The sequence below is a fragment of the Canis lupus genome, chromosome 25 (assembly GCF_048164855.1).
Source record: "Canis lupus baileyi chromosome 25, mCanLup2.hap1, whole genome shotgun sequence".
Taxonomy (NCBI): domain Eukaryota; kingdom Metazoa; phylum Chordata; class Mammalia; order Carnivora; family Canidae; genus Canis; species Canis lupus.
Window position 1 is genome coordinate 14,077,850 of NC_132862.1, and position 22,745 is coordinate 14,100,594.

The following is a 22,745-nucleotide window of genomic DNA, read 5'->3' on the forward strand; positions in this document are numbered from 1 at the left end:
TGGGAGGCCAAAGTATTACATGGGCCAGAAGTAAAAATAAGTAACTGTGGCAGAGGATGTGAGGGGGTGGAGAATATGACCGAGCAGGGAAGACAAGGTGGGATGTTGTGATCGAGGGCATAAATAGAGCAGCAGGGACGGGGCCTAGAAGTTAAGGTTCAGACATGAAGGCCACAGAGGCAGAACACTCATCTAAAGATGACGGTGAGGGCAAGAAGGTTTTGGGGCTGGCTGTGTCTTCATGGGAAATTCCAGTTTCAATTAAGGTAAAGAATTGGAAGTTCAGCTTGTCCAGAGTCTAAGACCAGAGGAGACTTTGTTTCACAATAGAACCAGGAGGCAGAGTCATCAGAGAGGGACTGAGACCTAGGCAAGGACACACAGCAGGAAGGGAAAGGGTCCGCTGGAACCAGCTAGCAGCAGTGTTCCCTGCCCACATCTACGCTCTCAACTTTTTACAAGTGACCCTTCTAATCCTTAAAATTACCTGTAAGGCATTCTCCTCATTTTACAGATGGGGGAAAAAAATATTTGGTTTGGGAATTTGAATCTTGTCCTGACTATAAATTCTGAGGTCTTTCTCCCACGACATACTGACTCGCGGTGGTCTTAAAGTGTCACGGTAGCTTGCAAGGATTAGCTGCAAAGCATATCTGACTTACGTGAAGTGGGTATAAAACACAATGGGGTTTTTCTTTATTGAGGTATAATTAACCCATAACATTGTCTTAGTTTCAGGTGTGCCACATGATTTGGCATTAAACATCCGTCATCATACATCATTTACAAATGTTTCTTGTCATGAGCCCTTTTAAGGCCTATTTACTCTCTTAACCACTTTCAGACATGCGGTGCAGTATTAACTGCAGTCGCCATGCAGTTCATCACCTTCCATGAATTATTTTTTAACTGGAAGTTTTACTTTGACCCATTTCAATCCACCAAACTCCATGCCCGAGCAACTACAGATCTGTTCTATGAGCTCAGTATTTTTATTTAGGTTGCACATACAAGATCATATGGTATTTGTCTTTCTCTTATTTCACTTAGCATAATGCCCTGAAGGTCTATCCATATTATTACAAATGGCAGAAATTCCTTCTTTTTTAAGAATGAATAATATTCATGTGAGCATGTGTTCGTGGGTGGGTGTATGGTTGGGTGCACACACTACATTTTTATTCATCAGTGGACACATAGGTTGCTTTCAAGTTCTATTGTAAATAATGCTGCAGAGAACACGCAGGTGGATATACCTTTTCAAGTTAGTGTTTTTCTTCTGATAAATACCTGAAGTTGGATTGCCAAATCATATAGTAGTTTTTAGTTTTTTGAGGAACCTCCATCCTGTTTTCTATAGTGGCTACCCCAATATACATTCTCATTAGTTGTTCCACATTATCCGCATCCCCACCAACACTCATTGTGTATCTTTTTGACAGTAACCTTCTAACAGATGAGAAGTGATATTCCATTATGGGTTTTTTTTTTAAGTTTTTATTTATTCATGAGAGACACAGAGATGCAGAGAGAGAGGCAGAGACACAGGCAGAGGGAGGAGAAGCAGGCTTCATGCCAGGAGCCCGATGTGGGACTTGATCCCGGGACCCCAGGATCAGGCCCTGGGCTGAAGGCGGCGCTAAACCACTGAGCCACCCAGGCTGCCCTCCATTATGGTTTTGATTTGCATTTCCCTATTGATTGATGTTGACCCTTTTCAATGTGCCTGTTGGCCATGTATATGTCTTCTTTCTTTAGGAAATTGTCCATTTAGATCCTCTGACCATTTTTTTTAAGATTTATTTATTTTTAGTGAGAGAGAGACTGGGGGTAGGAGGGAGAGGGAGAGAATCTCTAGTGGACTCCCCATTGAGCACTGAGCCGGAAGCACACAGCTCATTCCCACCACCCTGAGATCATGACCTGAGCTGAAACCAAGAGTCAGACACTCAACTAACTGAACCACCCAAGTTGCACCCCCTTGACCATTTTTGAATTGGATTGTTTGGGGTTTTGCTGTTGAGGTGTACACGGAGTATATTTCTTTGTGTTTCTCTTGAGTTATATTCAGATCTAAAATGTTCTAATGGGAGCTTTATAGGTAATACTGTATATTTAAATCTTTTTTTTTTCAAGAGAAACATCTTGGACCTTTTCCTTAATGATTTTAAGCAACTTTGAAATATATCCAAGATGAGCACATTGAGTTTCTGTGATTATACCCTAAAACATTAATACTTATATTGCATTATTTTTCAGGTGTGAGAATGAAACCAAATTTAAGACAGAAGAAGTATTTTGGGCTTACAATTTCTGCCCTACACCATACTCCTGGACTGCACTTCTGGGCCTTATTTTGTATCTTGTTTTCTTCGCACCTGGTAAACAAAGGCTTTGTGTTGTGTTAATTAAAGTGCCTCTTTTCAGAGGAGACAAACTACTTTTTCAAATTCCTTATAAACTACTTTACTGAAATTTTTAGTTTTATATTTTTCTCAGGAATGGGACCAATGCCTTGGACTGTGAATTCTGAAATATATCCCCTTTGGGCAAGAAGTACAGGAAATGCATGTTCATCTGGAATAAATTGGATTTTCAACGTCTTGGTTTCACTGACGTTTTTACACACAGCAGAGTATCTTACATACTATGGTAAGAGAATTCCCCATCTATAGTTTCCTTTTTTATCTTTCCTCCTCTTTTTATATATGCTATCATTTGTGTTTCAGAGTGTAGATAGTTGTATTTTTGCTGTTATAAGCATCTCTGTGTGGCTTTCTCATTCCCCAAAGGCCTTGAAAATACTTGGGAAAGATCAGAGGCATTCTCCTTTCCTGAGCAGCCTTGCTCCTTGTCCCTCGGTGCTTTATAGCCTTCACCCATACATCTCCCAGCTGTCTCCACAGTTGGAAATCTCCACAGCAGTGCTTTGAGTTTAATGTAGAAACATGAACAACAGAGAAGGGTAGAAACGATGCGAGGCAGGGAACCTAAGGGCTAATGTTTGAAGATGTCTTATTACGGAGATGGGGTCACATCCAAGCAGCTCCCGCAAAGGCCGTGCTGCGATTTATGCCTTCCGCTCTATCATCTGTGCTGTTCAGGCCATGGCATGTTAATTTTAGCATCCACTCAGAGTGGCATTTCCCACTGCATAAACCTGACAGAAGTGTTTACGTGAAAATGTGTGGGCCATAACTGAAAACAATATTAGGAAGTGGCTGAGTCAGGAAGAAACTTCAAGAAGCTACTTCAAGTCCATTTTTACTAAAATGAAAAGATCTTCTCTTTAGTAAGAGAATTTCTTCATTATATGCACGAGTTTATGTTTGTGATTGGATTCTAAATGATGAAATGTAAGGGTTTTTTTCTCATCTGCCCAGAAGTCTCTGTGTATATGGAGTGTCTCTTGCTTATACCATTCTCTGACCCCTACCCCATCACTCACCCCACCTCATCCCATGCTTTGGGCATTTATAATTCCTTCTTTTAAGCACACACACACATACACACACACACACAACACACACACACCCCTCACAGTTGGACCATAAATCTTTGGAGCTCAGGCCAAGATTTAGGCCTTGTTCACCATAATATTCCCAATGCCTTTTAGGGCATCCTGTGCTTTGAATAAGCACTCAGAAATGTTTTTCAAATGAATAAATATGCAGAAGAATTTTGAATATGAGGAAACATTATACGAATCTATTCCTCCTCTCTCTTCCAAACATACTGTGTTGGTATTTATTTTTATTATCTTTATAAAACTCTTGTTTCTCCCAATAAACATATAAACTTTTAAAACATTTTATTAAAAAAAGGAAATACACTGGAATTTTAAACAGGGGACATATTTCATATATTCAGTTTTAACCCCTTGGCAGTTAAAGCTTTTTACATAAATTCAGAAACTTATCATTTTGACACCATAAATATTTGCATGATAAATATTTACCCATATTTGCTAAATCTTGAGAATGCTTCACTTTTTTTGTTTGTTTTGGAGAATTCTTAAATATTTAAAAGCCTAAATATAGACTAATATCCTGAGAAAGTTATTTTTTATTAAGTCACACACCAAAAGTCTGCAAGGCAAGACTTCTTTTATTACGAAACTCCTCTCTCAAATTTGTGCTGCCCAAACAACATGAGGAAACAGAAATAAATTTTAAACAGGGCATAGCCAGGCTTCTTTCAAAAATATCCAGTTAGAACAGAGTGGTGATTGCCAGAGAGGAGGGGGATGGGAGAGGTTGGCAAAATGGGTGATAGGAGGTACAGGCTTCCAGTGATGGAATGAGTAAGTCACAGAGATAAAAAGAACAGCACAGGGCATATGGTCAATGATACTGTAATAGCGCTGTATGGTGACAGATGGCAGCTTAGACATGTGGTTGAATCACTGTGTTGCACACCTGAAACTAATAAATTGTGTCAACTGTGCTTCCATTTAAATATATATTTTATATATAATAAAGAACTATCCAGTTAGAAGCAGCTTTTGCTTTGCATTAAGCCAGGCTTCTATTATGTCAGCACACTGGGTCCATTAGGTCTACTGCTTGCTAGTAGTGGAACAGTATTTAAGTTCAGATGAAGTTTTTTCCCTGTTTTTTGGAGCCAAATTTTAATCTACACGTTACTGGTTTATGTTAAGATATATGTTTCTATTCCTGATTTAACAAACGTATACCAAAATGACGTATTTCTCTTGAAATACACAAGTCTTCTTTTATTTTCTCCTTTCTTATATCATAAAACCTCAAATTTTGTTTCCTTTTCTAAACTACACTGTTTGCCTTAGATCTCATTCAGTAATGTTTATTACTAAAAACTGTCACCAGTATGCCATTTTACTAGCACTGTGAGTGCTAAATACTGAATCTACTAAATAGATCCTTTGGAAAGCATTGTATTGAAGCTCCTGTACTGAGATACCGAAATTCAGTCACACTGGTCTTTGATTCCTCATTCTGTATAATTCAATTAAATATTTGTTTAAATCTGAAACAATATACAACTCTAGTAAGACTTACTTCCTTTAGAATAAAGCTGAGGCATATCTGCACTTAACAGTCATGACAGTCTCATTACAGACATTTTTTTTTTCACTTTCATTCCAAGGAGAAATAAGTTTACATAATTAACTTGGCCATTACTTGGAGCAGGTCACAGCACCACCCCCACCCACCCACCCCCACCCACCCTCAGCTGGACCCTGCTTCTGTAGCTTAACCACAGGTCTCTCTAGTGGAGCCCACTTAGGAAGTTTTCGTATTTGTCTGCTTTACATTCTTCAGATCCTATAATAGAGTCTTACAATTTTAATAGAATTTCCTCGATGTTATTTGGCTTGGGAATCTGGGTCACAAGCACAAAGCTGTATGGCCTTTTAAGAATCTTTCTAATCTATCTAATTGTTTTTAACTGTAGGGGTTGAGCACTGACAGATTTGATTTGTTATTCCTATTTATGTCACTGTTTCTAAATTGTGAAACATGATGAATGTTTCCTCAATATTTTATAAAGCCAAACCTAGTTTGCCCTGTTAGAGACTTGGGCGTTTAGCAGCTGATTTAGTCTAAAATGTTTTACCATCTGCACTTATTTTTTTCTAACATGATGATGTTATCATCATCATGACTACCATCCTTTCTTTGTCCCTCCCGCTAAAGATTCCACTTCTCTGGCGATTGCCAGAGAGGAGGGGGATGGGAGAGGTGGGCAAAATGGGTGTTAGGAGGTACAGGCTTCCAGTAATGGAATGAGTAAGTTACAGAGATAAAAAGAACAGCATAGGGCTACAGTCACAAGTTTTACTTCTCTGTAATCAAACACAGGACTTTATCACCTTTCATTTTTTCCCCTAAATTCCCACATTATCCAAGACCTAGCTTGTCGGTATCACCTTTTTCATGAAAACCTTACTAATTTTTAAGTCCTACTAATGTCATTCTGTTCCATCTCTAATAGCATCCCTTCTTCCCTAGTCATTTAGCTAATAAATTGGTAACACATCTCTTTTTTGGGCAACCAACCTCCAGAATTCTAATAGGCATGTAACATAGCTCTTCTTTGCAGTTGGGCAGGGCAGCTGTTATTTTTACCATTAAACGGATGAGGAAACCAAGGTCAAGAGAATTTAAGAAACTGCCCCAGAAGTCTGCCTGCATCACCTTGTGACTTTCAGATCCACACATTCTACAGAGCCATGGGCCTTTCCTCTCACTGTAACACTCAGCCATGTATCCCAGATGACCTAGTACTATTTTCTGATTTTTTTAAAAAAAGATTTTATTTATTCATTAGAAGCACAGAGTGGAGAGAGAGAGGCAGAGACACAGGCAGAGGGAGAAGCAGACTCCCTGCAGGGAGCCCGACATGGGACTTGATCCCAGGTCTCCAGCATCACACCCTGGGTGCAAAGGTGGTGCTAAACCGCTAAGCCACCCGGGCTGCCCATATTTTCTGATTATTTACCAAGTATAAGACATAAAAAATATATACAAGCTTTTATGAAGTCGAACATCAACCAAACAAATAAAGGACCCCTGTATACATTTGCAACTGGAGTTGTTTTTAAACCAAGAATTTGGTTTTAGAAGTCTAGCTCCTTAAAGTTGTATGGCTTCTGATGACTTAATCTAACAAACTATGTCATGATTTAATCAACCTTTCCATATTTTTTCCAAATCTCATAGTTTACCTCTTTTTCTCTTCTGTTTTCTCATGACTCTTCATTCCAGAGCAGATTCTTTTATGTGGCCAATTGAGCAGCATTTTTCCTCCATAGTTTTCCTTGCGCTTTCCCAAGAAATGTTTCTGTGGATATTCCTGAAGTGGTTACTTATAGGCATCTCTTCAAGAAAGCAGTCTTGGGGCACCTGGGTAACTCAGTTGGTTGAGCTTCCAATTCTTGGTTTTGGCTCAAGTCATAATCTCAGGGTTGGGGGATCAAACCCCCAGTTGGGCTCCACACTCAGCAGGAAGTCTGCTTGAGATCCTCTCTCTCATCCTCTATCCCTCCCCATGCTCACATATGCACCCTCTCTCTTTAAAAAAAAAAAAAGTCCCAATAAGATCTTTTCCATTCTGTAATGATTCAACAGAACTGAGAAATATTATTCAGTTCTTTAACTCCTATGCTATTTTGCTTAAAGCTTAATTTTGAAATATGTCTTTATGTTGTCTAGTTTTAGCCCTTTATTTCAGATCTGTTTACCCAGTGTATTCCATCTGGCAGTCAACAAGAGCACATTTATTTCTAGATTCTCCAGTGAGTCAGGTACCATTCTAGGCATTGGGAATCCAAACACAAACAAGGCATATAAACAGCCCTCAAGGAGATCAGTTTTGACACTGAAACACAAGAGCATATCTCCCTCTCAAGCATCTCCTAACTGACATCTCTCCTATACCAGCTCCTGATTGGAGTAGTAAAATTTATAGAATTATAAACTTAAATAGGAGCTGAGAAACCACCTTTTTTTACTTGATATGGAAACTGAGGCACAGAGAGGAGGTTAAAAGCTGGAAGTCAGCAAGATTTAAATCCAGATATTCCAACTCCCAATCTGATAGCCTTTCTCTATCAGCAGCCATTTGTCACTTTAGTTTGTCACCTTCACCAGGATGATCCGGATTGAAGGCCCCAAATTAGGAACTTCATTATAGTTAGGTTCTTATATTTAAACTGAGAATTAGATTACTGGAAAGACCATCTTGGAAATATGTAGAAAATATACCTAAGTCACATATATCTCATCCATCTAGCCTTGCTGTATTGACACTTAGAAAACACAACCAGGTACTACTAAGGTCTTTGTATTTATGCTACACTGGCATGCATAGTCTTACAGCAAAACAACATTCTCCTAGCTCTTGGAACTTCATTCTAGACAAAGGAAGCAAAAACAAATTCATAAGCTTTATGGTATGTCAGATGGTGAGAAGTGCTACAGACCAAAAAAAAAAAAAAAAAAAAGTGGACCTTAGTGGTCTAAGAGAAGGAATAGGGGATTAGTTAAAAGACTGCTGCAGTAGTGCAGATGAGAGAGAATGGCCCTAAACCAGAAAGATACCAGTGGAATAGCAAAAAGTGGTCACTTTTGGTACTTTGAAGGTAGATCCAACAGGATCTCCTGACAGATTGGATACTGGGTAGGAGAATAAGAAAAAAGTTAAGGTTGACTCCTAGACTTTGTCCATGTACTCCACTGAGGCATGAATTCAGCAGTAGCATCACTATATGTGATTCTAGGAATATAAAATAAATAAGAAAGAAATTTCTCCCTCAAAGTACCACTAGTCTAGTAGGCAAGAGAGACATCAGTTCACACACACAATTGTATTTCTTGGTTATTATGATGGGGGCCTCACCAAAGCGTTGTAAAAGTACACAGGAGAGATCAGTGATCTCTAGCCAGGGAAGTGAGGAACGACTTGAAAGCAGAAGTTATATCTGAATCCAGCTTATCATTCTTCTTGAGTTAGGCATGACATGACTTGAGCTTAGAAAGATAAACTGTATTATGTTCACACACCCAGAACAATAAGAGTAAAGCAGGTCAATAGTTATTTTTTGATTCCGTGTCAGACCACAGTTATGCATGATTGACCCAAAAGAAAAGTCAAAATAAAGTACCCTTTCCAACCTAGTACTATACATACAAATAATGTATTATTTTCTATTGCAGGAGCCTTCTTCCTGTATGCTGGATTCGCTGGTGTGGGACTCCTTTTCATCTATGGCTGTCTTCCTGAGACCAAAGGGAAAAAATTAGAGGAAATTGAATCACTCTTTGACAACAGGTTATGTACATGTGGTGCTTCAGATTCTGATGAAGGGCGATATATTGAATATATTCGGGTGAAGGGAAGTAACTATCATCTTTCTGACAACGATGCTTCTGATGTGGAATAATTTTCAGCTGCTGATAAATTTAGGTATTTAAACAAACCTGGAGGACAAAAGCAGCAATTGGTGACCTCACTGCCCTGCTTTTAATCTGGTTCTTTCCACAGTCTAGTTTTGAATGACCTCATATTCTAGAATATTTGATTAGGAGGAAGATACAATCATGATGACTTTTTTTTCCACAAGCAGAAATGTAAAACAATATTTAGAGATTTTAAACGAATAATTATTGAACAAATGTATGTAATTCCTTCCTGAGGTAGTCTAAAATGAATATTGTATCCAGTGACTTCAGTGGTATCCTTTTTTCCTAAGACCATATATAATTATTAGTGGCAGTAGAGTCAGTGCTAATCTAACTTAATCGTATATGTATGATATACTTATGAAGAAGGATTCTGGGATAAGATCCAAGGATGTTTTCTGTCAAAACATGGCCTATTGGCCCTAAATTTTTCTAAGGACAAGTAGCTTATCTCTGATCAGCTCTTAGAAAGTAAATTCCATTTAAGCTTTCAACAAATTCAGAAGTGCCTCCTACAGAGGCACAGTTGTCCTTTTCTCCTTTCGATTCCACATTTTGGTCTCTCTCTCCAAGTCAGATCTTGAGTGTTCTTCAGAAACTGACTCTACATAGGACCTTTTGAACATTATGAAAAGCAGGTCTTTAGGGTTTATTTTCGTACATATTTTTTGCATCGGTGATAAGTATACATTTGCACAGATAAGATAGCAAGTTTTGATAAGTATATTTTATTGCTAGAAAGTAAGAAAGAAAAAATTTTATGGATACCTGATTTGAGTTAGTCAGTTAGGTATATAACTAAACACAAAATAGCACCAGATCTTCAACTGTATTTCAGGGTTTCTGTTCATGCCAAAATCACCTGAATACTAACCACGCCTTCACTCATTGACTCTGGAGTCCTACTATTTGTGCCTTCATTTCTGTTAATATAAATAGCTGCTAGCAGACTATTTTTCCCCTTCTTTTAATCAAATAATTCCTGAAACGAAAAGGGAAGAAAATCAGTGACAGATAATCCTGTTATTGATGTTTAATTAAATAGTGGGACTTATTTTTTCCTTAACTTTTTATTAAGGGAATTGTAACATTTCATTACTTAAAAGTACTGTTTTTTTTAAGATCATAAATTTTTTATTTTGCACACCTTTTTCTCATTTTCCTTGACAGTTTGCCAAAAAAAAAAAAAAAAAAAGATACATAGATTTGTCTGTGGGTGTTTCCTTTTTCTCATACTTGGCTTGGATTTTTTTCCTTCTTGTCTAAAAATTGGGATTTTTCTATTGGAACAGATTAATGGTTCTAACATAGCATACATTTCTACAATGTCTTTTCAAAATGTTCATTAGTTTTTATGCCCATTCAACGAACTCTAGCTTTTGTTCTTAAGAATTATACAGAATATACAAAATTATTTGCTAATTCCAGTGAAAATAGGAATGAATTTTCTGTGGCCAGATAGGAATATATAAGTTTGATGGATTTTAATGTGGCTCCAAATCTACTAAGGTACTCTTTGGAGTGAAAAGAAGGCTATCTCTAAAGTTAATGTGTTTCTGCCAGTCTCCAAGATGTTTTGTTCTTCACTTAAAGTCTGGCTTATTCTATCACTATTATCAAAACTGAGAATGAAGCCAAAAAGGTTTGTTCTCTTAGCCACCAGGAGTATAAGTGTTTGAACTGTCACTTTACTGGTCTAAAAATCCTTCAGCCAAAAAGAAAAAAAAAAAAAAAAAAGAAAAAAAACTTTTCTCTCTTTGATCATTTCATACATGAAAGGCAAAAAAAATTTAGAGAGTTTTTTCCCTGAATTAGGTGCTTTGACAATTGACTTCTAAGGGGATATTAATATTGATTCTTTTCCCCAGAAAAGCAGATGTGATTTAATAGAGAAAATTATTGATATTTCTTATCCCATAAGAAATTTATCTGTGTAATACTTCACACAGGTAAAGTGAAGTGGAAAATGAGCTATTATGTGGTAAAATCAAAAGATGATGGGAAGAAAAAGTATCTAGACCAATAAAGTGCTCTCTAAAACTGTATTTTTCTGATTTATCCAAATAATTGCCTCAATTCTTCTCTTTATTGTATACATAGCCTTAACTGTATGCTTATATACTCAGCTGGGCTGATTGCACAGTAACTTTATTAAAGGAGCAACTGGACTTTTATTATTTCCAAAGCAGAACATGGCCTGTTCTCCCTGACATAAAGCAAATGGTATATTCAACTTTATATCCATAAATGCACATAATAACAGGGAAAATTAGCCACAGTTCTCCTCCCCTCTTCTCCCCAACCTCTCCTTTAAAGGTCTATTTGTTATTTATATAGTGATAGAGACAATATTCCATATCTTTGAAGTACAAGACAGAGTGGCACAGTATAAAGATTATTTATAATTTTTTAAAAAATAACTAATTAAAAAGAAACCTTATACAATTAGAGTATTATTTTTAGATTTGGTGAACATTTATAGTATATTAAAAATTAAGTGTTTGAATTTTGCAGTTTTTTTATATTACGTACCTTTTAAGTTCTCAGCATCATTGACTACCACTATCAACTTGAAAACATTCCATTTGAAATATCATCAAATATATATTTTGTAGGACAATTTATATATGGTATGATTTGGCCTACCATATTAAAACAGATTAAGCATCATGCTTTTAATTGAAATTAAGGTCTCCTCCTAAGCATGCTGCAAATTCAATAGAGATATGTTTTAGGAATACGTAGTAAAGAAAGTTATAACCCCTATTTGAGGCTTAGCTTGGTGGCTGATGAGATCTGCTGTAGAATAAACTAAAGAGAATATAACGCTTCATCTGCATCTGAACACATAGGGATGAATGTGATGTCAGATAAATTTTTGAAGATTTGATATTAATATTTCTCTTCAATATAAACATTCCTAATAATTTTTACTATTATACCTTATTACCCAAAACATTATTTTTAATATATTTATAAAAGATTGAAATTAAAGCTAAATTTAAAAGGTAATATTTATTTCCATTTGAAATTTTGTTCCTAGTCATATGTAGTAATTAGTTCCCTAATGGAAAATGCTATGACAGTAATGCTGTCAAGTGCTTTTTCATAATTTTATTTTACCACTGAACTAGATTTTAGTATATGAGAGTCTAAATATTATTTTTAAGTTATTCACTCTGAAATGAGAATTCCATTAAAGCAAAGAAGTTAGAAGTTGTTTACTATCTTATCCAGAGTAAGAATGAACAGGAAAAATATAAATTGACAACTTATCCTTTTGCTTGGAAAGATTGTAATGTATTATAATCATAGATTCCAGAGGGAGCATATTCTAAAAAATACTATCCATATCTTACCTAAGAAAGTCTCACAACTTAATGACACTAATATAGTTTATAAATACTGTAATACAGTGAGGGGGAGTGGAAGGATTGTTATATTTCATTGGCACAGGAATTAAGATTAAACTAATGAGATTTTTATTTATATATTTATTTTACCAGTCTCCTGGTTACAAAATATCAAATTATACTAAGCACCATACAGTTTTACAACAGGTTTTCAGTTTATATCCTCTTACTAACCACAAATGAAAGAATGACAGCAGAGCATTCATAACATGTGCTCTACAGCAAAATCTGTTAACTAGTGGATAAAATGTATAGCACGTGTATAGCTGCTGCCTATGAAGAGACTCAGAATTCTTCTCTGGATTAATTTTAATGTCGTGTTTTCTGTCACTTTCTATCAGTTTTCCTAGCTTCTTGTACAGTAATGTTAAGCTAATTTGATGAAGTTATCAGGTGGCGGCAACACATCAGTTATCAGGACATTCAGTTCTGGATGAGAAATATTGCCTTTTTCTGGAAATAGCAATCATTTAAAAATGCCAAACAGCTTACTGCTACCAACCCATTTACTTTGTCTTTGAAAGAGGGAAATATTGGTGTGCCAATCATCAAAAAGAGATTTGATAAGAGGTTAATGGTGTTCTGAAGTACATAAGAGAATTTTACCCTTATAATTTGCCTGTGAGTGTAAAACAATATATTTCCTATAAATCTTGAGTTTATATGTATAAAACACTCTGTTGCACTTGAGTGATTGGGTCTGTGGAATGTTCAGTAACTACTTTCATTTAGCAGTAATATTCATATTTTTACTTTACACAGTTAAGTTCATGTGTTTGATTTTTGTCATATCAGTATGAGAAAAAGGAATGCAGTTTACAAGTACTTAAAATTAACTGATATTTTGTAAAGTTTTAAAATTTTAGTAAATTTAACATCATTCCATCTCATTTGAAGGTTAAAAAAGATGAGACTTAACTCTAGCCAAAGTAGAACTTTATATTCTACATGTCCAAACTGGTTCCCAGTGGCCTTTGGACTATATCTCATTTGATGTTATAGTAACTTTATTTGTAATAAATGTTCAAATTTCTATTTAGAAGCTCTAATGTACATCTAGATTAAATCAAAAGTTTTATGCTTTTAAAATATGTATTTCAAAATGTATATTTTACTTTGAGTGCATGTTATATAGTATTTAATACTTCACATGTCTTGGAAAATTCAATATAAATATTTATTCTTACATGTGACATGTGGGATATCTCTTAAAAATTATGAATATGTATCATTTCCTTCAAAGTCATTCTAGCCTATAGCTGTATCAAAAGTATTGTATATTTTATGGAAATTTAGTGATGTATATGTAAATTTTTTAAGTTATTTTATTGAAGTTCAATCTTTACATAAAATTAAAATCTTTTTTTAAAAAAAGTGTCAGTGCCAGAACTGTAAATGAAAATAATCAAATAAAAGTTATGACAATTCATTAGTCATTTACCTCTCTTGCACTTTTGTATTTCTTCTAATCTCTTCCTTTAATTTCAGGATCTAGATTACATAGTAAAGGCATCTACAAAAAGTAGTTACCTCTATGTATTTATGCAATCCTACTCATTTTAATGACATTTTACCTCTTGATCATTAGTAAAGTCATCTTTAAAAATATATAATACCTAAAAATTGTTCCAATGAATTATCCTCACTAGTAAATAAAAGACTTTGAAATTAAGTGCTTAGGAACCCTTGAAATATTATTTCTGGTTGTCAAAACCAGATGTGACATAATTGGGTTGACAAAAATTGTTTTATTTGCTTTGTAAATAAAAACAAAATACCTGCCTGGTGACCAGTTGACCGTTCCTTTTGGAACTCTATTACTCTCCTTTGCCATTTTGCCCTAACTAGCTTTTATTAGTGAGAATTACCTATTGTCTCATCTCGGCAGCTGTTAGATTTATCTTCACAGTTAGGGTGTACCATTTTGAGCCCAGCTGTAGAAACAGCCTGAGGAGATCCCATGAAGACAACAGATCCACTTATCATCCAAAGGCTTACCTTGGAAGGAGTCTCATGTCTAGGTGGCTTTTCCATGCACACAAAACTAAATTTGATTTTCTCCTGCTTTAAAAAAAAAAAAAAAAAGATGGAGTTGCATTTAACCAAGGATTCCAATGCCAGCAGGTAAGGTCAAAAGCCTACCATCATAATGACCCAAGAAAAATCCCATAAATTATGCATAAAGGGTGTATTTGCTAGAACACCTAAATATTGCAGTACATATTTGAATCAGTAGTCAAAGTCCTCATGTAACTATCCAATCCTGTGGAGTAAACATTGTAGGCTTTTATGAGTCAGAACATTTTGATGATTTGCCCAATATAACACACTAGCAAGTGGTACAAAACTTCTGTGTGGACTGCACCAATAGTCTCTTCCTCTCTCTCTCATTATTTGGAATGTCTTCTGGTCTGACCTAGGCAGAAAGATTACAAAACAGACATTGCGGAATTCCTGTGTTGTAACTTAAAAGGTATGCAGAGGAAGAATGTGATACCTGATTTTAACCTGGTCTACAGACACAAATTCTGAAAACCTTTGATTTGGGGATTTTTCTCCAAATATGAAGCACTATATAGTACATTGCTTAAAGAATCAGAATGAACACAAATTGCCACCTTTGAATCCCAGCTTTTCTACTTACTGCCTGGTAATCTAAATTACTGACTTAGCCTCGCTTCCTGTATAAAGCAGAGTTGTTACTATCTACCTCATATATGTGTTTAGGGGGTTATATCAGTTAATCACGTAAAGCACTTAGAGCAATAGCACATAGTAAGTGCTGGATAACTGTTGGCTATTCTTAGCGTCATCATCCACATGCCATCCCTGAGGCTGCTAAAGTCACACTGTTGAAAGCACAAGCAATGTGCTTGTAAATTCCTTTCCTGGGAACTACTAGGAGGAGCACATGGGCTTGACATATGTCATATAGGATGTATGACTGCAGCAAGCGAAGCTCCTGCTGACCAAAATAGTTTGAGCTGATAGGGCTCACTAGCCTGATGAACTTCTTCCTGTCTCTACTTCCTTCTTCTGAGCATCCTCCTGAATGGCACAGTTGATGAAAAGCACAACCTTCTCCTAGTCTCCAGATTAATGGGACTTAATACACAATTTCTATGTATGCGATCTCTGAATCAAGAAACAAAAATAATTTTAGAATCTCTCTCAGTAACCTATCATTTAAATTCCTTTCAGCATTTAAAAAAATAATTTTTGAAATCCCTCCAAATGCTTTAAAAAGAGGAGGAGGGCAGCGCCTGGATGGCTCAGTCAATTGAGCCGCCAGACTCTTGGTTTTGGTTCAGGTCATGATCTCGTGGTCATAAGATGGAGCCCACATCAGGCTCCTCACCCAGTCGGGAGTCTGCCTGAAAAGATTCTTTGCCTCTACCCTTGCCCCTACTCATGCACTTACACGTGATCTTGCTCTTTCTCAAAAATAATATTTTTTTAAAATTCTTTCCAAATGAAAAATGACATTAACCTTTCACTAAGTGGCTATACTGAAATTAAGCTATTATAAACACTATGAATTCAATATGAAACATTGATACTATTTTTTCCTTTAATATTTCATACGTTTTCCCACTACACTTACAAAAACTAGTTTATGATCAGCATGCAGAGTACATTAATATTTTACATGCAAGAAAATATTCTAGCAAATGGGTACTAAACCCAAAACATATTTGCTACAACAGTGGTTCTCAAAGTGTGGTCCTCAAACTAGAAGCACTGGCATCATCTGTGAGGTGCTACACATGCACATCTGTGGGCCACACCTGGATATAGTCCAGGAAACTACATTTTTTTTTCATTGAAATATAACACTCTAAGGTATACAATGCACTGGTTTGATGCATATATGGCAAAATGTTTACCACCATAGTGTTTGTTAGCTAATACCTCTACCACATCACATAATTATCATTTCTTTTTTGTGGTAAACAAACATTCTGGTCTCTTAGCAATTCTGAAGTTCATTAATACAATGTTCTCTGTAATCACTATATAGTGCATTAGCTCTCCAGGACTTGCCTATTCTAAGTTTGTACCCCTAAACAACATCCCTCAACCCTCCCCAGCCCCCTGCCTCTGGTAACCACCATTCTACTCTCTGTTTTCATAAGTTTTTTAAAATTCATAAGTTTTTATGTTTCAGCTTTTTTAAATCAGGGAACTGTATCATAACAAACTCTCCAGATAATTCTCAAGCACACAATAGTGCGAGAACCACTGCATTCGATTTTTGAAATCATCACGTTAAAAAGGAATCAGCTGCGTTTTCTTACAAATGGAGAGCTCATCTAGTGAATAATAAACTGAGTGGATTTATAAGCAAGTTACTTAGGAATTCATGAAGCCAAGTCATTTCCACCTCGGGGCCTTTGCATGTGGTGTTACATCTGTCTGGCATGCATGTTGCCCTATTATTTGTGCCTCATTCCTTCTTGTCATTCAGGTTTCAGCTCAAAATCATCTCTGAGAGCCTGTCTTGACTATATAATCACTCGCTTCCTCCCCAATACATCATGTAACCCTGTTTTTCTTCCTAGTATTTATCACTATTTGAAAATAATTTTTCTTATTTCTTGTCTGTTTCTCCCATGAGAATATATACTGAATGAGAGCAGGGAATTTGCATTATTTGCTACTGACTCTCTAGTACCTCATACAGTGCCTAGCATATAACATGTGCTCGGTTAATAGTTAAAGAATAAATGGATGCATGCATCTCAGGTGCTTCTGTGGTCTACAAAGGAGCAGTGAGGAGTTTTAAATGAGCTGGAAAAAAAAAAAAAGATTAAAATGATACCATAGTGGGACTTCTGGGTGGCTTAGCGGTTGAGCGGCTGCCTTCAGCTCAGGGCATGATCCTGGGGTCCTGTGATGGAGTCCCACATCCGGCTCCCCTCAGGGAGCCTGCTCCTCGCTCTGCCTGTGTCTCTACCTCTCTGTGTCTCTCATAAATTAAAAAAATAAAATAAAATAAAATAAAATAAAATAAAATAAGATAAGATAAGATAATAAAATAAAATAAAATAAAATAAAATAAAATAAAATAAAATAAAAAATAAAAAAAACCATGGTACCAGGCTAATATCAAAGAGCATGTTTGATAAATCAATCTCTCTATAGCAGAGCTGTTTCAATCAAACAGCAAATTCCATATGGTACATGAAGGCATGTGTATTCACATAAACACATTTGGATGATAAATCTGGTTTCCTAACTCCTATTAAAGGAGGAGAAAATCTAATAAAAATCATTAAATATTAGGATAGCACATTAGGGTGGAATTTGCATGCTTATTCTATTTCTACATTATCTTTATAGAGTAAAAATACACTTATATGCTATACACTTTATATACACTCTTTTATCCTATCTTCACAAAACCCTGTATGAAAAATAGCATTATTGTATGGATGAGGAAATAACTGAGTCACAGGAAGTAAAGTAACTTAAGTAGGACAGGTCAGTATGTATCAAAATCCTTTTTAACAAGAACTTCTTTATTTTACAATGAACTTTATCATGGAAAATTTTATAACTGCATCCACCTGAAAATGTTTGTACTTTTTTTTTTTTCCCTGCAGGGTCACTGGTTATGGACTTACAAACTAAAACATAACTACTGGATAAAACTGACCAGTAACATTTAGAGGTAAATGTGAAAGGGTTGGAATTTAAAGTCCTAAAATAATCAGTAATTTCCAAAAACATGCCAAAATTTACACTTACAAATCAACCCACAGGATCCTATTAAGCTTCCCTGCTCTGAAGTCTGCTCTCTCTGAAATTAATAGAACTACTCAAACTTTCTTTTGATAAATGTTAGCATGGTATATCATATCTTTCTCCATCCCTTTCATCTGCATGTGTCTTTGTATTTAACCTGAGTTTCTTAAAGACAACATAGAGTTGGGCCTTATTTTTTATCTACTGACAATATGGTTCTTATTGGTATATTTAGACCACTAACATTTAAGGTGATGAAATTCTACCATATTTGTTACTGTTTTCTATTCATTGCCTTTGTTCTCTATCCCTATTTCTGTTTTCTACTTTTTCTGTTTTTGTGGTTATCATTGAGCCTATTATTTGATTCCATTCCTCTCTTAGTGTATCAATTATAGTTTTTTCAGTTTTTTTAACGGTTGTCCTAGAGTTTGCAATGTGCGTATACAACTAATTCAAGTCCACTTTCAAATAATACTATTTCACGGGTAGTGCGAGTATAGAATAGTCAAATATTCCTAATTCTTTCATCCTGTCCTTTGTGTCACTGGTGTCTTTCATTTCACTTGTATATAAGCTATACACTGGATACATTATTGCTTTTGCTCTTAAACAAACTGGTATCTGTTCAGTCAAGAATAGGAAAAACTGGGGCACTTGGGTGGCTCAGTTGGTTAAGCATCTGCCTTTGGCTCAGCTCATGATCTCAGGGTCCTGGGATTGAGCCTCACGTTGGGCTCCCTGCTCAGCATGGAGTCTGCTGCTCCCTCTTGCTCTGCCCCTCTCCCCACTCATGCTCTAATTTTTTAAAAAACCTTTTAAAAAATACAAGAAAAATAAAAGCTCCTCTAACCTCATTCTTTCTCTAATGCTCTTTTCTTTATACAGATCCAAGTTTCTGATCTATATCACTTTATTTCTGAAGAACTTTTCTTGTTTTAACATTGCTTGTAAGGCAGGTCTAACTGACAAAAATTCCCTTGATTTTTGTCTGAGAAAAGTCTGTCAGTTTAGAAGGATAATTTTGAAGGATCCTGAATTCAAGGGTGAAATATTTCAGATATTTCACTCTACTCTTCTTGCTTACTTTGGTTTCTGAGATATAATGTTCATTTTTGCTCTGTAAGATGTATTTTTTTCCTCCAGCCTACTTCAAGACTTTTCATCTTTTGTTTTCCACAACTTGAATATGAAACGCCTGGGTGTAGTTGGATTTTTGGGGGTTTGTGGGGGTTTTTTAGCACTTACCTGAGCTTCCTAGATTCTTGGTTTGTTATCCGACTTTAATATGGGGAAATTCTCAGTCCTTATGACTTACAATATTTCTTCTATCCCTTCTCTTATCATTCTAGTATCCTTCTAAATGTATAACTTTTGAACTCATCCCACAGTTCTTGGATAGTCTGTTCAATTTTTTAAAAATCTTTTTTCTCTTTGCTTTTTAATTTTTATAAGATTCTCTTTTTTTAAGATTTTTATTTATTTATTCATGAGAGACACAGAGAGTCAGAGACATAGGCAAAGGGAGAAGTGGGTTTCCTGTGGGGAGCCTAATGTGGGACTCAATCCCAGGCTTCTGGAATCACACCCTGAGCCAAAGGCAGACGCCCAACTGTTGAGCCACCCAGGCACCCCAGTTTTAAAAGTTTCTACTGACATATCATCAGGTTCAGAGATTATTTCCTGAGCTGGACTATGTCCAATCTACTAATGAACCAATAAAAGGCATGCTTTGTTACTATTACAATGTTTATCTCTATCATGTTTTTTTCTTAGAATTTCCATATTTCTGCTTACATGACCTATTCTTTCATGTTGTCTACTTTTTCCATTAGAATCTTAAATATATTATTCAGAGTCTGATCATTTCAAACATCCTAACTATATCTGAATCTGGTTCTGATGTTCTGATGTTTGTTGTCTCTTCAAAGTATGCTTTTTAGTATGCTTTTAGTATGCTTCAATAATTTTTTGTAGAAACCTGGAGATAATGTAGTAGGTAAAAGGTAAATAGGCCAGTAAATAGGCCTTTAGTAATATAGCAGTAAATTGTGGGAGAGGAATTATCCCATAATCCTATCAGTAGGTTTCATTCATAATGAGCCTATGTCCCTGGGATATAAATAAACTTCACACAAAACTTTGTTTTTTCTTCCCCTTAGGTGGGACAGGATGGCTAGAAGGAGCTAGAGTTAGGTACTTCCATTCCCGCAGGTCAATTAGACTCTGATAAAACCTAATCAGGTTAAGCTCTGGTAACGTACTTTCTCTTGAGAACAGGCCTTGTTAAGAATAGCTTGCTCTGGCCTATTTACAATTGCTTCCTTTTCCCCCCTCCTAGACACCTCAGAGGATCTTTCTCTAATCTTCACTCTTAGAACCTGGTAGAGCTCCTAGAAATAAAACTCAAAGTGTAAGCCTCACTATGACTATACCCTTCTGAAATGTTTGGCTCTCAGACTTGTCTACACTGAGCCCTGATCAATCCATCAGTCAGTTTAGGTTTCCTACCCTGGCACTGGTTCCCACTGAAGTTTCTGCCCTTGACTTTCTGCTTAGGTAAGTTGTGATTCTGTGTCTTCCTCTTTGTCTCCAATAATAGGAGCAGTGATTTGCCCTGTGACCTCACTTTTCGTGAAAAGTTGTTTATTTTCAGTTTGTTCACCTTTTTGCTTGTTATTAGGATGGAGTATGACCTTTCAAGCTCTTACATACCAGACTGGAAACCTAGTGAGCTTACTCAACTTTGTAAAATACAATTTTAAAAACTCCAGGTGAGGTAGACAAATACCTTTCTATGTGCTTTAAGAAGCCTTTTTCCTACCAGAAGGAGTTACTGGGCAAGTAACCAGAAGACACTGAAGTCTTGTCAGAGGCATGTACACAGGCATGGAAGTCCCAGATCTCCAAGGCAGCTGTACTTTTAGAAATCAAAGATAAACAAATTACCTTTATTTCTAACATTTAATCAGAAGACTCAGGGAATCTGCAGGTGACAACAGGAAAGCCCTCAAGTTGCTAGATAGTAGAGTTTCTTTATCAACACACTTAATAAACATAACATGCATAACTGGCAGTTACATTAACTATAGAGAGAAACCTGATAAACTGGCCTTTTTTTAAAAAGCCATCCAGATTTCTGGGGAAGACAACAGAGTCAGAGGATTCTAAGCTCACCTCACCCCATGTATACAACCGGATAACACACTCACATCCGTGTACAGAATCCAGAAAACAACCTGAGCACTGACAGAACAAACTCTCCACAGCTAAATGTAGAGAAGAGGCCACTTAGAAGAGCTAAGTGTAGGAAGGGCAGAGACAGAGTCCAGAGCTAACGGGAACAACCAGACTGTCCATGGAGGGAGGGACACCACAGATACAGAGAGGGGAATGAAACAGATTCACACAGGGATCCCACAGGGGAAAGAAGAAACCCCATAACATCTGGCTTTGAAAACCAGAGGGGCTGAACAGTGTGAGTTTTTACAACCAGCAGCACTTAAAACCTGGAACTTTAAAAATCAGTGGGCTCAGCTCAGGGAGAGCTGGGAGGGTTAAGAAGAAACTGAATCCCTGCCCTTAGAGAGACAGCCCAACAAACAGCCCCACAGAGATACAGCATAAAGGCAGCAGCTTGAAAATCCCCTGAGGTAAAAAAAAAAAAAAAAAAAAAAAAAAGAAAATCCCCTGAGGTATACAGGAGGGAGATTTGTTTACTGATCTCAGAGCACGTGCTGTAGGGGCAGGGATCCTTGGGAGACTTCAGGAAACACAAAAGAGCTCCTTCCCTCCCCAGCCTCCCAACCAAAGCTACCAACACTAACTGCCTAAAAATGAGCCCCATCCCTGCATTCTTCTGCAGACACGTCCCCCTCCGACAGGCCTCTGATTCAGGTCTCCTTCCACAGCAGACCAGCATCAACTTTGCTGACAACTTGTCCCCATCCCCTCTAATACACATTGACCTGATCCACCTAAAGCAGTGCCACAAGCCTGGCAGTGTGAGAGCAGCCCTCACAGGGGCCAACACCACTCCAAAGTGACTCCTGCCCCAGGGAGAGGGAAAAATAACCACACACAGCAGTCAGACTGTGGCTCCAGCAAAGGACTGGGGGTAGACAGTGGGCCTGACTACAGGCTCAACCCACCAACAAAAGCCTCTCTGGGGACAACACAGAAAGAGCCCTGCGGTTCAGTACTACTGCATCTGTGGCAAACACTTAGTCTGACACAACTCAAGCTCAAAGTGGCCCAGACTGGCCCACTAACAGCACAGTAACCAAACATTGTCCACAATAAGCAAAGAGCCACTGCATATGACTAAACTGAAGGCAGCATCAGCTCAGCCACCAAAACAGGGCACACACAACACATACGGGAGAGACATCCCCGAAGTGCCAGGTTCTAGCGAACAGGAGACACTACACAGCAGGACAGTACAAGATCTCTTTATAAGGCCACTACTTTCAAGAGCAAGAGACAGAGCTGCCTTTATAAAACACAGAAACAGACAAGGATACTCAGATGAAATGAGGAGACATATCCCAAATGAAAGAACAGGACAAAACCACAGCAAGAAACCTAGGCAAAACGTTAAGTAAATAATGGGTCTAAAAGAGAATTTAAAATCATGATC

The 22,745-nt window shown here is 36.8% G+C and overlaps 2 protein-coding genes across 9 annotated transcripts in view; one reads left to right on the top strand and one right to left on the bottom strand.

The window, feature by feature from the left end:
* SLC2A13 (solute carrier family 2 member 13) overlaps positions 1–13,798 on the top strand; it is a 359,718-nt gene extending 345,920 nt beyond the window's left edge. Inside the window, exons 8-10 of the mRNA XM_072798345.1 lie at positions 2,260–2,381; positions 2,500–2,652; positions 8,700–13,798. Of these exons, the coding sequence (XP_072654446.1) occupies positions 2,260–2,381; positions 2,500–2,652; positions 8,700–8,926 (502 nt within the window). The 3' untranslated portion in view covers positions 8,927–13,798. The remainder of the gene's footprint in view (positions 1–2,259; positions 2,382–2,499; positions 2,653–8,699) is intronic.
* The window catches only part of REDIC1 (regulator of DNA class I crossover intermediates 1), a 117,826-nt gene continuing 104,738 nt past the window's right edge, over positions 9,658–22,745 (bottom strand). For 6 of the 8 annotated variants that reach the window (XR_012017508.1, XR_012017505.1, XR_012017506.1 and 3 more), the window contains 3 exons: positions 20,898–21,026; positions 14,357–14,422; positions 9,658–9,927 (listed from right to left, as the gene is read on the bottom strand). The gene's annotated coding sequence lies outside the window, so the exon portion shown is untranslated. The remainder of the gene's footprint in view (positions 9,928–14,356; positions 14,423–20,897; positions 21,027–22,745) is intronic. The other 2 variants (XR_012017501.1, XR_012017502.1) reach the window with 2 other exon arrangements.